This window comes from Pisolithus orientalis (assembly GCF_024613125.1).
Source record: "Pisolithus orientalis strain OTSU chromosome Unknown F5J12scaffold_25, whole genome shotgun sequence".
Classification (NCBI taxonomy): domain Eukaryota; kingdom Fungi; phylum Basidiomycota; class Agaricomycetes; order Boletales; family Pisolithaceae; genus Pisolithus; species Pisolithus orientalis.
Window position 1 is genome coordinate 522413 of NW_026260806.1, and position 14524 is coordinate 536936.

At 48.0% G+C, this 14524-nt stretch overlaps 6 protein-coding genes across 6 annotated transcripts; all 6 read left to right on the forward strand.

The window, feature by feature from the left end:
* Positions 1-411: 411 nt before the first annotated feature.
* Positions 412-880, forward strand: F5J12DRAFT_894856 (uncharacterized protein; the record flags this gene model as incomplete). The annotated part of the gene is made up of 2 exons (XM_051747777.1): positions 412-777; positions 830-880. 2 exons carry the CDS (start codon positions 412-414, stop codon positions 878-880), a joined length of 417 nt encoding a protein of 138 aa, XP_051598004.1.
* A 1363-nt stretch (positions 881-2243) lies between these two features.
* F5J12DRAFT_724114 (uncharacterized protein) lies at positions 2244-2755 on the forward strand (the record flags this gene model as incomplete). Its single annotated transcript, XM_051741502.1, has 3 exons — positions 2244-2440; positions 2498-2533; positions 2596-2755. Coding segments are annotated over 3 exons (393 nt in total), but the record flags the coding sequence as incomplete, so codon positions are not given.
* Positions 2756-3119: 364 nt separating this feature from the next.
* On the forward strand, positions 3120-5248 carry F5J12DRAFT_846005 (glycoside hydrolase family 5 protein). The gene is made up of 6 exons (XM_051746333.1): positions 3120-3344; positions 3391-3584; positions 3637-3784; positions 3835-4647; positions 4699-4920; positions 5012-5248. The coding sequence occupies exons 1-6, from the start codon at positions 3200-3202 to the stop codon at positions 5071-5073; spliced, it is 1584 nt and encodes a 527-aa protein (XP_051598006.1). The 5' UTR covers positions 3120-3199; the 3' UTR covers positions 5074-5248.
* A 1553-nt stretch (positions 5249-6801) lies between these two features.
* Positions 6802-8075, forward strand: F5J12DRAFT_259732 (32 kDa-cell wall symbiosis regulated acidic polypeptide). Its single transcript, XM_051738637.1, has 5 exons — positions 6802-7034; positions 7082-7218; positions 7272-7490; positions 7567-7682; positions 7738-8075. The coding sequence occupies exons 1-5, from the start codon at positions 6942-6944 to the stop codon at positions 7902-7904; spliced, it is 732 nt and encodes a 243-aa protein (XP_051598007.1). The 5' UTR covers positions 6802-6941; the 3' UTR covers positions 7905-8075.
* Positions 8076-8245: 170 nt separating this feature from the next.
* F5J12DRAFT_906648 (amino acid transporter) lies at positions 8246-11297 on the forward strand (the record flags this gene model as incomplete). Its single annotated transcript, XM_051748805.1, has 15 exons — positions 8246-8402; positions 8456-8784; positions 8870-8963; positions 9028-9089; positions 9152-9266; positions 9427-9611; positions 9706-9831; positions 9893-9920; positions 9996-10105; positions 10162-10260; positions 10326-10378; positions 10408-10475; positions 10541-10607; positions 10705-10843; positions 11226-11297. The coding sequence occupies 15 exons, from the start codon at positions 8246-8248 to the stop codon at positions 11295-11297; spliced, it is 1704 nt and encodes a 567-aa protein (XP_051598008.1).
* Positions 11298-12806: 1509 nt separating this feature from the next.
* Positions 12807-14337, forward strand: F5J12DRAFT_259887 (uncharacterized protein). The gene is made up of 8 exons (XM_051738638.1): positions 12807-12890; positions 12956-13300; positions 13359-13706; positions 13786-13810; positions 13867-13917; positions 13983-14021; positions 14087-14106; positions 14179-14337. The coding sequence occupies exons 2-8, from the start codon at positions 12968-12970 to the stop codon at positions 14302-14304; spliced, it is 942 nt and encodes a 313-aa protein (XP_051598009.1). The 5' UTR covers positions 12807-12890; positions 12956-12967; the 3' UTR covers positions 14305-14337.
* The last annotated feature ends 187 nt before the right edge of the window (positions 14338-14524 follow it).

The following is a 14524-nucleotide window of genomic DNA, read 5'->3' on the forward strand; positions in this document are numbered from 1 at the left end:
CCATGCAAGCATCTGTTTCAAACCTTGTTACTCAGTTTACTGAGGATGCATTCACAAAAGAAGACAGGATCTGCCAGCGGTCTCGGTGCCAAGCTCTGATACGCAAGGGCAAGCCTTGCCTCTATGTTGCCACCTATGATCCTGCTCAGCCCTGGTAAATTCATCTGTGAAGCATGTCATAGGTGGTACAAGAACAAACCTGCCACCATAGCTCAGGCACAAAACACCAATGGTATGTATGTTCTGCTCTGTTCGTTGGGCTTGGACTCATACATCCTCAGCATTACCTGATCCATGGTACATACATCAGTCCATAAGTGCTGCACAGTCGTGAGGTATGTCCAATCTGTGCATTCAGACTTGCTGCTAAACTCAACTTATTTGTAGCTTTGGTCAACCCCCCCCACTGTCATGGCCATGTCAAATGCTGCTCCAAACCTTGGCAACTTGGCAATGCTGATGCCTCCACCGCCAACACCAACTGCTCATCACAACTCCAAGTTTTCCCCTGCTGGTCCAAGTGTCCAAGTGCCATCCACTTGGCAGAATGTCCCTCAGCCAGCAAACCCTCCAGCAAATGCTGCATCGGGCCACATGATCATGCTGCCACCTGGCTCCACTGGTTATAGCACACAGCATGTGCATTATGCAGCTCAATGTGAACGTTGGGCACACATGGCTCACAATCTGCCTCCCCCAGAGACAATCTCCTTAGAAATATGGGCAGTCTTCAAAGCTGGGGGCAAAAAGAAGAATCTGCGAGCAAACAACATCAGGGTAAGTTTTGCTCGATTCAGATTGTATGAGCAGTGTTAATCGAGTTCAATAGAGTATCTGTGAGGGGCTGAAAGACGTTGATGCGCTGAGCACTGCACACTAAACTTTTGGCCATAGCACTTGGCATTTTGGTACCTGTGCATCAAAGATTACTGCCCACAGTTTCCCTGGCGAGAGGAGGAATTCTTCATCTGCAACAGTAAATGGGTTGACCTTTCCAGACATTCGAGCCCAATGGCATACTTTTATGGTGACTGTCTCCATGACAGCAATCGGAAAGGATCAAAAGCGAAGGTTTTTAAATCAAAACAGTTCATGTTATTCATCATTGTACCTGCAAATCAATGGGAAGAATTTGAAGAATTTCGAGAGAAGCTCTGCTCTAGCCCACCTGCCCATGAACAGCAGACATCTCGGGCCGGCTTGAGCACTTCTCTCCCTGGTTCTACAGTCTCAACGCCAGTTGTACCTCAGAGCACAATGATTTCTGAGCCATCCACTCTTTTTTTCTCCAAGGGAGTGGTTTCTACGATGTCAAGTAGCATGTTTGATCGCCCAATCTTGCATGATGTGGCACATCTTCGGGATGGAGAAAAGGTATGCTTAGCTCCAACATGATTTTGACCCAACCCATCCACTAACACATTGAACATAGGATATGGTGCCGCCCACTAATTCAAGTGTGATGTCCTGGTAAACGCCACCACCGTCATACTAGTAGTTTGTCCAGTGGTTCTACTCCCCTTCCACCCCAGAAGAGATCTGCGAAAACTTTCTTGTCCCCCAACCACAATCAAATCAAGAAAGCATTACAGTCTGGGGGGGCCTCCGAATTCAATGTAAAGACAGGTAAGCAGACTTTCCAGTTGATATCATTGTAGTTTCGAAGTACTGATGTATCTTAGTCTTCCTGGCAGAAAGTCAGTACAAGTGGACTTTTACCCCATCCCGACCCATGATCTTAATGATCTGGTCAGTGAGAAGGCTGCATTTGATATTAGAAATGCTGACCTTTGCTCTGGGAAAATCCTGGCTCGATGCCTCTGCCAATTCGATCATCAGAGTCAGAGCATTCAAGATGGCCCAAATTGTGCACAACTCAACCTATCACCTCTCAGGGACACATGGTATTGGGTCATCTCCCAATGATTGCATCATCCTCAAAAGACCATATATCGACGACCATCCTGTGGAAGTCAAACCCCCATTCACACATTATGCCCTACAAGATGAGTCCAACATACTCTACCGCAAAGCTAACACTTTGTACTGGGCCAAAGCACTCTTGCAGATGACTGTACCAATTTGTTGATTGTGCTGTCGAAGATACCAAGGTACTGCCACCTTTCGAAATTCCTTGCCTGTGCTTTGTGGACGCAGGATTGTTATTTGCATATTCAGATGTGCCAGTGGAAACAGAAAGGGGGTCTGGGAAGCTGTCCAAGCCCAGCAGTATTGTGAATGTCGCATACCTTGTTGAGGAACTCATCCACACGTCCTCAGATGATGAGTTTGTGAAGTACATCCACAACAGCAATGTGGCTCCTTGCTTCCTTCTGGATACAAAGGCAGAAGAGATCGCAGACTTTTTGGCCTTCACTCAACACATACAGTACATCATGACTGGTGGTCAAGTATACATATCTGACTATCAAGGTAAGCTGTGGTGATAGGTGGCACTATTCATGCATCTACTTACATGAGTTCAACCAGGTAGCAGACTGCTTTTGACAGATTTGCAGATCCTCACACATCCGTAAGTACATTTTACTCAGTATTCTACCTTGTCAACATCCCGCGCTCTTTTATTGTCCCTAGTGATGTTGCTGAAGGTCGAAGACTCTTCGGTGAGGGGAATGTGGAGAAAGGGGTGGCGCTGTTTGAGAATCAACATATTTGCAACTTGTTTTGTAGATGGGAAGGCTTTGGGATGAAGGCTTTCAGCCATGGATCGAAGTCTCTTTGTTCAACCACTTAGACATTAGACACATACATACTCTAAGCTGTGGGTCTATGTGATATTGAACTCAGATAAAACTACACAATATTTTTTGTAAATGACTGCCGAATCTATCACTATAGCATGTGAACTCATGGTGATGGGACTTCGGACGTTGGCACAATAGCGAATGGACTTGTTGTATTGGATGTTCAACAATGGTATAATGGTGATTGGGGTCTCGCCAAAAGTTTTTTTTCAAAAGTAGTAAGTGCTCGGGCGTTCGGCGCTGAGTTCAAAAATTATGTGGCGCGAGTGTCTGGCTTTCCATAGTTTCATGAGTATAGTAATATGTCTGAACAAGGTCGAATTCCTCTAACGTTGTGCTTGTTTGGTGCGGGCTCAACGAAGTTACTAAATCGTGAAGACTCGGCGGTGGCGCTAATACCTCTCTGACTTACGTTGCAAACAACTAAATCCTTCATGAAGGCAGCAGTTAAAACTCTCCTTGGTAGTGTACGATCGCAGGTCAAATCCCGTTTTTATGTGGATTTTCCCTCTATCTCAGACGGCTGTGATGAGCGCACTTTGCTTTATCGTCATCGAAAGCAACGTGGTGTCAACATAGGTACGAGCCTGCTGTGTCCACCGGTCTGTTATTACCTCTGTTTCAGGTTCTTGGTTTGTGCTCGAACGATGGATCACTGAGCAGCCCTTCCGATGTGCTGCGCCTCCTTGTCAGAGTGACCTGGACGTTGCAAGGGGTGCGCACGCTAACGAAATCCTTGAGCATCACTGGGACTCGTGGGTATCAGCCACGGATTTTGAGTGGTTGTCCGCTATGGGTATCAATACCGTGCGGATCCCAGTAAGCACTCGTGCACCGCTCAGCACTTGCCTCCTTGAATCTTCATAAAAAGATTGGCTATTATCATTTATGCGGCGTGGACCCCTCTATTCTGCGCGGTACTGACTTTGACGGCTTGGAATCCATTTTTGGAGGCGCATGGTCTCGTATCGTTAAAGCAATCGAGACGGCGGATCGATACCAAATTGGTGTTCTTTTTGGTTTGCACCACAACTGGGTTGTGCTTTGATTTCATTCAACCTTCTGGCAGATCTCCACGCTGCTCCAGGAAAGCAAAATCAGGATTCACATTCTGGGACGTCTTCGCCTACTATATCGTTCTTCCAGATGCAATTTAATCTCCAACTCACGGTCCGCATTCTTCGTATCTTAGTATCAAGTCTCCGTTCCTTGCGCTTCGTTCATCGCCCCCCACTTCCAAATGTAATCGGAGTCGAACTTTTGAACGAACCCAAACCACCGTATCCCGCGGCTCTGCAGGCATGGTATAAGAATGCCATAGAGGAAGTTCGGCGCCTGGATCCCAGCCTCCCTTTGTTCATATCCGACTGTTGGATGCCTGACGCATACGCTGACTTTGTTAAAATGCTTCCGCCTACCGCGCCGCCAATTTGTCTAGACCACCACCTCTATCGTTGCTTCACGTCGGAGGACGTCTCGACGGCTGCGGCACAACACTCTACATCTCTATCAAACCCCAATGCTCCCACACCTCAAACCTTTGCGCGTGTCGCCAGTAAACTCGAAGACGCTGGCGGAGCCTTAGTCGTTGGCGAGTGGTCTGGGGCGCTGAACCTGGGCTCTCTTGTAGGCGCAGCTGACGAACGACGTGAACGAGCGCAGTTCATCCAAGCTCAGTTGGATCTCTTTGAGCGGCATTGTGCGGGATGGTTCTTCTGGACGTACAAGAAGGAATTTCCGGGAGATTCAGGATGGTCATTTAGGGATGCCGTTGACACAGGTGTATTTCCTTGTCGAGTTGGATTGTTCCCTGTCAAGTCTATCCCACGTGACCACACCGAGTGGGCTGAGAGAAAGGTGATTTCATGTAGTTGTGCAGCAGGTCGATTTTCTCTTTGTTGTCCAGCCAGTTGTGCTCACCGTCAAACTGAAGCGCGGCACATGTCCTATTGGGCGCAGTATCCGGGACGCTATGAACATTGGCGATTCGAGAAGGGATACGACCAAGGTTGGGTGGATGCTTATTATTTCTTGACGTCTGGCGCTTTTGAGCATGGAGCTGTGAGTGAGCTTGGACTGAAAGGGATTTGGAAAAGGAAGAGGGTGCATGAGCACGCACTGCGAGCAGGTCACAGTAACAATTTATGGGAGTATGGTGAGTCGACGGATACCATGGCATTGATCTGGATATCCTCATTTCGCGCTGTGGTTTGGCATTCCCGAGGAGCTCATGCACCGCGTTGCAGAACACGGCTACCAGCAAGGGGTGGAGGAAGCTGCCGTTGATTTCCAGAGAGCATACTGTTAATTCTGGGGGACGGCACGTTCTGGACTTGTCGTGCGTTCGCTGGGATGGTAGCGCAAATTTATGTCGGACCACATATAACATACACGCACCTATACTTTTTGTGTCCAGTTACCACAGTGAAGAGTGAAAGCGACTTTGGTATGTGCAGGTCCGAGAACAAGAATGGGGACGGGGGGATTAGGTCGGTGAGGATGATACCACGTCGAATCACCATAGTAAAGAACTCATCAAGGGCCCAACGTAGGATGATGTCGTTGGTGAAGGGGAAGACAGGAAGCAGCGACATATAGGATGAACGGATTAGGTGGTTTGGAAGACTACCCCATTCAGCCGATCTTTTACATTCTGCGAACTCTGATGCATCACCGGTTTCAATTCAAGTTTGCCGGAGATGACTGGACTGGTCAGAGAATGCAAGTGCAAGCAAGGCATGAGATGCCAACAACCGAAAAGCAAGGATGATGTTAGGTTAGCTGACACAGATCTGCTTTGAAGAGAATGAGGTGTGCATCATTGAAGTGTGGCTCCAAATCCAGTCTGAACCGATGAGGACAACTGCGGAAAGGGGTATCGATATTGCCTCAAATTATGAGTAAACCTATTGAATTCTGGAAGACATGATTAACCAACAAGGTGATGACACTCTTGGATCACTAGGTCCAGCTGAGTGGGCACATCGAATACCGATATGCCGAGGGAGAAAGTGCGTCCATTCAGCACGTCAACTGCTTGCGCCGTTCGATTACGACACTCGGGCTAAAGGAACTACCGTTCACAGTGTGGGAATGATTTGCAAAGGTCACAATGACTTTAGGACTAGAACCCGTCGACAACCTGACTTTATATCCATGGCCTCCTGCAATTCTGGTCCGCTCTGGTTGGACCATGAAAGTATGGGCCAAAGCCTGGATATGGTTATCGTCTGAGACCGGTGCCATGTGGCAACCTACACAGGAGTGGGACGCAACCTTCAGTCGGAACTTGAGCTGGCATGGCTGTCCACCTACCTGGGTGCCCTTGACATGTCGAATGGAATTTTCGAAGATCTTCTATGGATCAAATGACGCTGACAATGGTTGAACTGACAGTTCCGCGACTCAGTTCGGCGCTTGGGAGGTATTGTGCAGGGTATGTACTTACATTGCAATCGAACACCTCCTCAGATTTGACAATTCGACATGTTACATAATATTTCTAAGTATGCCCCACATTTTGGTTTGATGTCGTGATCTCAGATCTGCATCTTTGTGTATGGCTGTGCAACTTGAGAAGTGCTGCAGGTGAGGCACCTTCTGCTAGGAGTATGATTTGCCCATCGCAGGGAATACACAGGCTCGAGATTCTTGGGTGTGACATGGTGTGCACAAATGCGATGGCACATAAGGGCATGCTGCTCAGCCAAAGGCAGCGGACGAAAGGCAAAAGAACATACTAATAAATAGTACTCTACACCTACGGCTCGTTCTTCGCCTCACAATAGAGCGGCGATACGTCAATAGGTACGATGCATTCCATGGCCCTGAACAGTTCGGGAAAACGACCCCTGTCATGCGGGCAATCATGGATGTATATATACCAGCTTTTTGAGCTGCGTGTCAATCCCCTCGATTCTTTCTCTCCCTATCTGGAAGGGATTTAGCCTCAGCCCGTGACTTGTAGTCCTGCAGATGACCATGCCCGACTTTTACATTACTGACTGTGAGGGATTCCTGGCATCTCAAACCATGTCAGAGTCTTAATCAACCATAGCTGGAATTGACAATCCCGGGTGTATCCCCACTCTAGATGACGTAGTAACTGGAAGAAGGAAATGTAAGTCAGTGTTGGTATCGGTATATCACCATGATCTCGACGCTCCAGTAGTTCGTATGAAGCCTTTTGGGAGGTCAAGTGGGCCTGAAGCTGCTATTATTGGGGGTACCCTGTTGTCGGTGCTGGACAACCTGACCGAGCAGAACAGGGTACGTAACGCAGTAACTAAATTCTGTAGGAAACTGAAGTTGTTCAGATGGACGTGGCTAACAGCCTTGAGTATGCCACCCACGTCGCCCTCCAGAAGACAACAGAGGATGAAGGTTTTGAGAGGTTCTGGGATGAATACATGAATTGCCTCTTCAGCATCGGATGGGAAAAGATCAGAGACGAGTAAGAGAACTTGTCATAAAGGCCGTGACTTCAACTCATCTACTTACCTGCAGGCAGGCAAATCTCTCTTCGGACGAGACAACCTCTGACATCGAGACGTTCTGTGATTTTGTCATCGATGATATTAGGAACTACCCACTCTACACCGAAGAGGAAAAGGATCTTGTCATTCCAGGGCTCGAGAGCGTCCGGAACCAAACAGACCACCGGGAATTCTTTCGCAGGTTCACGGTCCGTAAGAGCCGTGGGTTATTAGGGGTTAACACTGCATCGTACGTTCTCTAGAATAGTTGCGGATTATCCGATTGATCATGTTTTTTTTTTTTTTTTTTTTTTTTTTTTTCAAAGGGTCGAAGATGGCGTCCTCAAACTGCGCTATTCCGGGTTCATGTTCAGTTGCAATGCCGAAGTGGAAGATTATCTTAACACCAGCACTGCACATATCGAATTCGTTGCCAGAAAAGGTACATCCTCCATACCGTTGGATTGGAAACGCAATTCATGTAGTGTTTTGGTTAGAAATTGTCGAGGCTCGCGCGAACCAGGGAACCATTGATCGGCTCAGGGCACAGATCGAAGAGGAACTAGAACAAGCGTCTGGTGACTATATCAGCGGGATTAGTGTTTCCACAGAGGTGGCAACTGAGCAAACCGTTGAAACTGGTCTATGGCTCTTCGAACCGTGAGAAACCGTATGCTATTTTGGAAAGTAACTAGTTCCTACGAGTCACATGTTCCAGTCAGCCGTGCATAGTCCCACCGCGATGTATGAATGAGGGTCTACTGTAGTTTTGGAATTGAGCACACCTATTACTTAACACCATGTTGTTATTGTCTCGGGCCGGCCCTTGCAAAGCCGGAGAGGCCGGAGGCAATATTGCTAGTGAGTGTTATCTTCAGAATATTGCAACCGATATTCCACCGATATCGTGGTCTCCACCCTCGCACTATCTTCGCCTTACTTACACTATCTCACCGCCTAATAAAAATATGATAAGGCTAGGTGGAGTCTGCCCGGTTCACACCAATGTCCTCCCTCTGGTTTTGGTTCTCCCATGTTAAGCCTGTCACTACCAGCAATCCAGTTGCTACTGAAGAAGCTGCATCTCAGAGCAGCGCCAAGCAAGCAGATGGGGCTGCCGCTGATGCCACAGAAAGCCCAGGCGGACTCTCCCTCACAGAAGGTGCCGTCTGTCCCATCCATGCAGCGATGCGCTATGTACTCAACTCTAAATAGGCTCAGCTGGAGGCCTGGGTCGCCACCTTGGTGTCTTCTCCTGTACTCTCCTCATCGTAGGACGTATCATCGGTACAGGCATCTTCTCTACTCCCTCTTCCATTCTCTCCAGTACTGGCTCTGTCGGTGCATCCCTTCTCCTCTGGGTGCTCGGATTCATCCTATCCTTCTGCGGCCTATTTATATGGCTCGAATTCGGTACCATGTTCCCAAAAAGTGGTGGGGAAAAGGTGTACCTGGAAGCAGTCTATACCAGACCGAAATATTTGGTTACTGTTATCTTTGCAGCGAATGCAATCTTACTTGGGTTCACTGCAAGCGGTTGCATCGTATGTCTTCCTTTCCTTATCCAAATGCCATTACCTGACCACTTGTATCTATGTAGATATTTGCGAGCAAGTACGTCCATCCGAGATATGCACGCTCATCTTTCATGTCCTCCCTAGCATCCTCGTCGCAGCAGGCAAGACAGCCACGACGTGGTCAGAGCGTGGTATCGCTCTTGGAGGTGTGTATTCTTCATTTGCGTCTATCTCACCTATGTCTCTGACCATGTCTCCAAACCCTCCCAGTCATCTTCTTCGTTACCACCCTGCATGGCCTCACACCCCAGACAGGCGTGCGTGTCATGAATGTGTGTACTGTGGATCCCGACTCCAATCTTTACTCAGCAACCTCACATGACTCCGCACGCAGATCCTTACAGCCTTCAAAGTCGCCATCCTTGTCTTTATTGTTGTGTCAGGCTGGGTAGTCTTATCCGGCAAAACGGACGTTGAAGACCCACGTGCTAACTTCCGCAGTGCTGTTTGTGGGTAGTTCAACGAGCGGTAATAATGTGTGCCCTCTCGCTTCCTTTCCCTTCCGCGACTCATTCTCGCTGACTGAACCTTACGTTTCCTGCAATTTTCTTCCTGCCCTCTTCTCGAACTCTACGAACATGGTGTACCTATGTGGGTCCGATCGCCAAGTACAGTATGCAACAGCCATGTTCAAAGTCCTCAATGCTTATGCTGGCTGGTCCAATGTCAACTACGTCCTCAACAACGTCTGTGACCCCGTTCGAACACTCAAAATCGCCGGTCCGCTCGGTTTAGGCATTTGCACGGTGTTGTATATCTTTGCAAATCTGGCGTACTTCGCTGCGGCAACCAAGGTGCGTTACACCCATTTTCACGCGCTCTTCATCACGTCGCATTGTGACGTGAACTTGGGTGGCACTGTGTGTGTTGATAATGCAACCATCCCAGACCGAAATTGAAGACTCGGGCGTCACAGTAGCAGCGCTATTTTTTAAGAACGTGTTTGGGACGAAAGCCGAAAAGGCACTCTCGGTCTTCGTTGCATTGAGTGCACTGGGAAATGTGATTACTGTGGTGCGTACTCCATGTCGGTTGCTTATGTATTACCCTTCTCCCTCGCTAAACATGCATGCAGACCTTTGCAGCTGCACGCGTAAATCAAGGTACATTGCCTGCCCCACTCCCACTGCCCTTCCCCTCGTTTCACACCGCAGTCATGTTCTCAATGTCATTCCCAGAACTTGCTAAAGAAGGTATCCCTCTACCCCTTGGCAACAGATTCTGGGCGTCCAATTGGCCAACGGGGAAATCTCCCCTGCCAGGATTGATTGTACATTTGATTCCTTCGGTGCGTCCCCCCACATACAGGGCCAGAATTATGGCTAATGCAAGCGACATTCACAGGTCATTGTAATCCTCGCACCTCCAATGTCCGTAGCATACCCGTTTATATTAGACGTTGAAGGATACCCTATGCAGATTATCAATTTTTTCATTGTACTTGTATGTGTGCTTTCAGCTCCATCTCTTTTGTATATGGTGATATTTGGCCCACACCGACGTTGCAGGGCCTCTTCTATCTGCGCTGGAAAAAGCCAGATTTGGAAAGACCATTCAAAAGGTGCGCCTTTTCTGACATATGACCCCAAGTCAATGGCACACAAAATCAACAGTATGGTGGCCTCTTGCAGTGTTTTATCTCGCTGCAGCAGCATTTCGTATGTCTCTCCCATCGTTGGACCAAGATTGCATATGTGATTGTTGTGTGTCCTGACTTGTATAGTGATGATCGCCCCCTTCTTACCACCTACAAACGGCGTTGGAGATACCCCTCCTCTTCCATACTACTTGTGCGTCCTCTTTCCTTTGGCGATATATTCGAATCCCCTGCCTGTGCATGAAGCAAACGAAAAACCGAGGAACTGACGAAAGCAAAAAAAATGCCAGGTACTGCCTTGTCGGCATTGGAGTCCTCTTGTCTGGAGTGGTATACTGGGCAGGCTGGCGCGTCCTCTTGCCTCGCATGTTTGGATATGAACTTGTTCCGAGGAAGGAGGTCTTGGAGGATGGGACATTCGTCACTGTGGTACGCACCATGCTTCATTCCTTTCTGTTGCCTTTGTTGGTGCGGTGCGAGGTTGGGGAGCCTGATAGCTAATGAACACTTCTTGATAGTTCTCGAGGAAGGAGGTGGAATAAGGATCTTGTAGGTCTTCAACGTGGGATGGAATAGAAATGAATCACGGGCCTTGAATCAGTAGACTAGGTCGGTCTTGTAAAACCGTGCTTGTGTCCCTGTTCGATGTAGCAATAGTTTTTCACTCTCGCAGTGGGGGCAAATCCTTTTCACAGGACCTACTACAAAAACGGCGAACCACTTACACCTAGGTACCCCCACAGCTATCCTTCACCAAACAGACGCAGCTGAACAAAGGCCCAATAGTCATCAATTTCGCTATTGCTTTCAGGTGTCAGGGGCTTTCCAAGTGGTCCTCGATGACGGGCATAAATATTCGCCCACAATGACGCTGCGGTTATAAAGTCTGAGTTGTTCAAATACGTGCCTCTGCCCATGCAACTTCAAATCCCGGGGTCAATAACTTTGCCTGCGTTTGTTGGGCACGGCCGCAAAAGAGCCTTGAACATTCCAACTAGCAACGTAACGCGATCTTTCTTGTGACTTCAGTGGACTGGGGGACAAAGGCAGCTAATGGTGAACTACAAGAGTGCGGTGTCATGCTGCCCCAAGTAGACAGAAGAGTACTTCAGTATCCTGGGGGTTAGTAGTACTGTGGAAGGGAAAATCCGGTATATATATATATGGTCCCCCAGGCAAACCACGCTTCCAGATTTCGCAGGACTCGACCATGCTTGTACCTTGTACCTTGAGTGGACAATGTAATGCATGTAATGGCTTCATCGCCACGGAATGCACCCGGAGATAGCTTGTAGTCGACGGCTGATAACCCTCTGTGGAGGTCAGAAAAACGCGTTTCATCGCCTTAAACCAAGCAGGAGGGAGGTACCGAAAGTCAATGAACGTAATAAAACTTTGACCGCAAGGACATCAAAGCAGGTGGTATCGCTCAACGCTCACCAGATGCGAAGCACCCCCCGCATGAGCCAACAGTTCTCATCTCCTTCGTGCCGCCTGGATGTAGTCTCTTCGTGTTGCATTCTGATTTGAAGTGCGCATATGTATCTGATTGCGTATACAGCTAAGAAAATGCTTGCCTAGAACGGGCCAAAGACGAATACTCAGCTAGGCGGCGATAAATTTTCACATACACGTATATTATGTAGTTGACAACCGTCCATACACGGCCTTCATTGGAAGCATATGGGGCGACGATGAAAATGAAACCAGGATAGCAACAATTTTTGATTTCCTTCACTGGTGAGTGTGGGCACGAGTGTGTTTTCGAGAATAAATTGGGGTACCGGTACAGGTGAAATCCATCATATGCAGAGGATTCCAAAGGTCATTATGTAATTCAATGAAGGACAACTTTACCTGGCGTGTGCGAGTTATTCGAGAGCGAGTCAGGATTGCGGATCCTCGTAAACGATCCAAGGCTTTTCTCCTCGGCCAAGAACTTGCATTTGTTCTTGAATTTCCCCCTTAGTAAAGGAAAGGCCCAGTATTCGGTAGGTTTATTCAGCTACAGAAGTTTCGAATGAGAAATTATTTTATTCCCGACCTTCAGCGAAGAAATGCACCTTGACACATGAGCAGTCTTGCAATTATGGTTGGAAAGGGAGGATCAGAGATCGCGCGTTGTACTCTGAGCGCGGAGGACCGGAATCACAGAATGGGCGCGTGCGTTGTAAAGTTTCATGTACTTAAACTTGGTACTTATCCAGTGACAAGATTGCAAACGAACCCGATGCGCAGTCGTCGAACTCGTTTCGGACATGCTGCACTTTTCGAAGAGCCTTTGGATCCTACATAAAAAGGATAAAACAGGAGATCGAACTTAAAAGGGGCGACATACCCCTCCTAAATCTGAGTTGGATCGATTATCTGAAGTGAAGGTGGGGAACACGACGTCTGCCCCAACTTCATTAACGTACGGAACTTTCATCCTACATCCTTACCAGCATCCAAACCCATTTACTTTGAGCTCTCCTTGGTGCGCACACTGTCTGCCTTCTCGTTGTCATTGCCTTCGTCAACCAACTTCCTGACGATCTATAGTAGGAACAACTCATGATTGACCACCCTGAAGTCCCGAAACCACACATGCGCAGACGGTTGCTAGAATGTCGACGGGCCTTCCTCAAGTTGTCTCGGGAACTCGAACAAACATCTTCGCGTTTCAAACACAAATTGACCAATTATGTCGTGTCGAGGAAAGGCAAACCGAAAACGGACCCTGTATCCAAAAATGAACGTAGACGAGTATTAAGGAAAAAGGTCACAGAATTTCATGACTGTTTATGGGATAAAGTTTTGACGGAAGAGACCAATGAACAGAAATACAGAGACACTTTGGACGGCGTTGAGTGCGGCTGCTGTTTCTCGCCATACCCTTTCATCCGTGTTTGTGTTTTGTGTTGATATGGTTCCGCTATTGTCTCCCTCACACTTGGCTGTCCAGGACAACCTGATCCAATGCCCGGACGCTCATCTATTCTGCAAATCTTGCATGACGTCCTACTCGTCTATCCTTCTAGGCGAACACAATCCTAACATCGTTTGTATGGACCAATCCGGTTGTAAACTCCCCTTCTCAGAATCCGAACTCAAGCGTTTCTTATCCTCTAAGATGCTTGAGCTATTTGAACGCGTCAAGCAACGCAAAGAAATCGAGGCAGCAGGACTGGAGAATTTGGAAGAATGTCCATCTTGCGAGTACAAATGTATGATCGAAAACGAGGTGGAGAAGTTGTTTAGATGTGAGAACGTGGAGTGCGGTGCTGTGACGTGCAGAGGTTGTAAGAAGCCGGTATGTTTAGTTTTTGTTTTTACTGTCCTTGCTTCTCCTCCTTTCGTGTGCTCCTTATCGAGTGTTCGTGTACGTGTAGGAGCATCTTCCGAAGAGCTGCAAGGGTGTGTTGTTTATTGTGTGTCTTCATGGCATCCCAGTGACCTGACACATGATGTAGAAGTTGAAGACCAGCATCTCCATGTACAACATCACGTCGAGGAAGCCATGAGTAAGCGGACATCCCATCCTATCACCCCCACTTGTGTTTTCAGGGTGCTTACCACCGCCCTATAGCCCGAGCCCTCATGCGCAATTGTCCAAAATGCCAAAGAGGCAAGTTACTTTGCCTGCGTTCCGTGTATCCCAAATTAAAGAGGAACGCATTCCACCCAATGTAGCGTTTGTTAAGGAAGAGGGTGTAAATCTAGGCTGCTTTCTCCCTTCTCGCTGGTGCTGACCACATCTCTCCCTTGCGAACACATGGATGCAGTGCAACAAAATGACCTGTCCATATTGCTACACCGCGTCCTGTTATGAATGTCGTCGAATCATCGACGGGTATGGCCACTTTGATCGGGTGGATCCTTTTATTATCCGTCATTGTTCCATTCATTAACCCATCTCTCCCCGCTTCTTATTGGGTCAACAGCAGAACACGGACCAGATTAAGGTGGGGAGTAATTCAAAGTGTATGCTTTGGGACCCATCCATTGAGCAACGTCATACTGAGGAGGTGTGTATGCCCACGACAACCACATCTCCGTCACTGCGAAGTGAGCTAACTTTTTTCTGATACCGCCTAGGTCAGCGCAGCAGCCAAAAGAGCCATGCAAGAG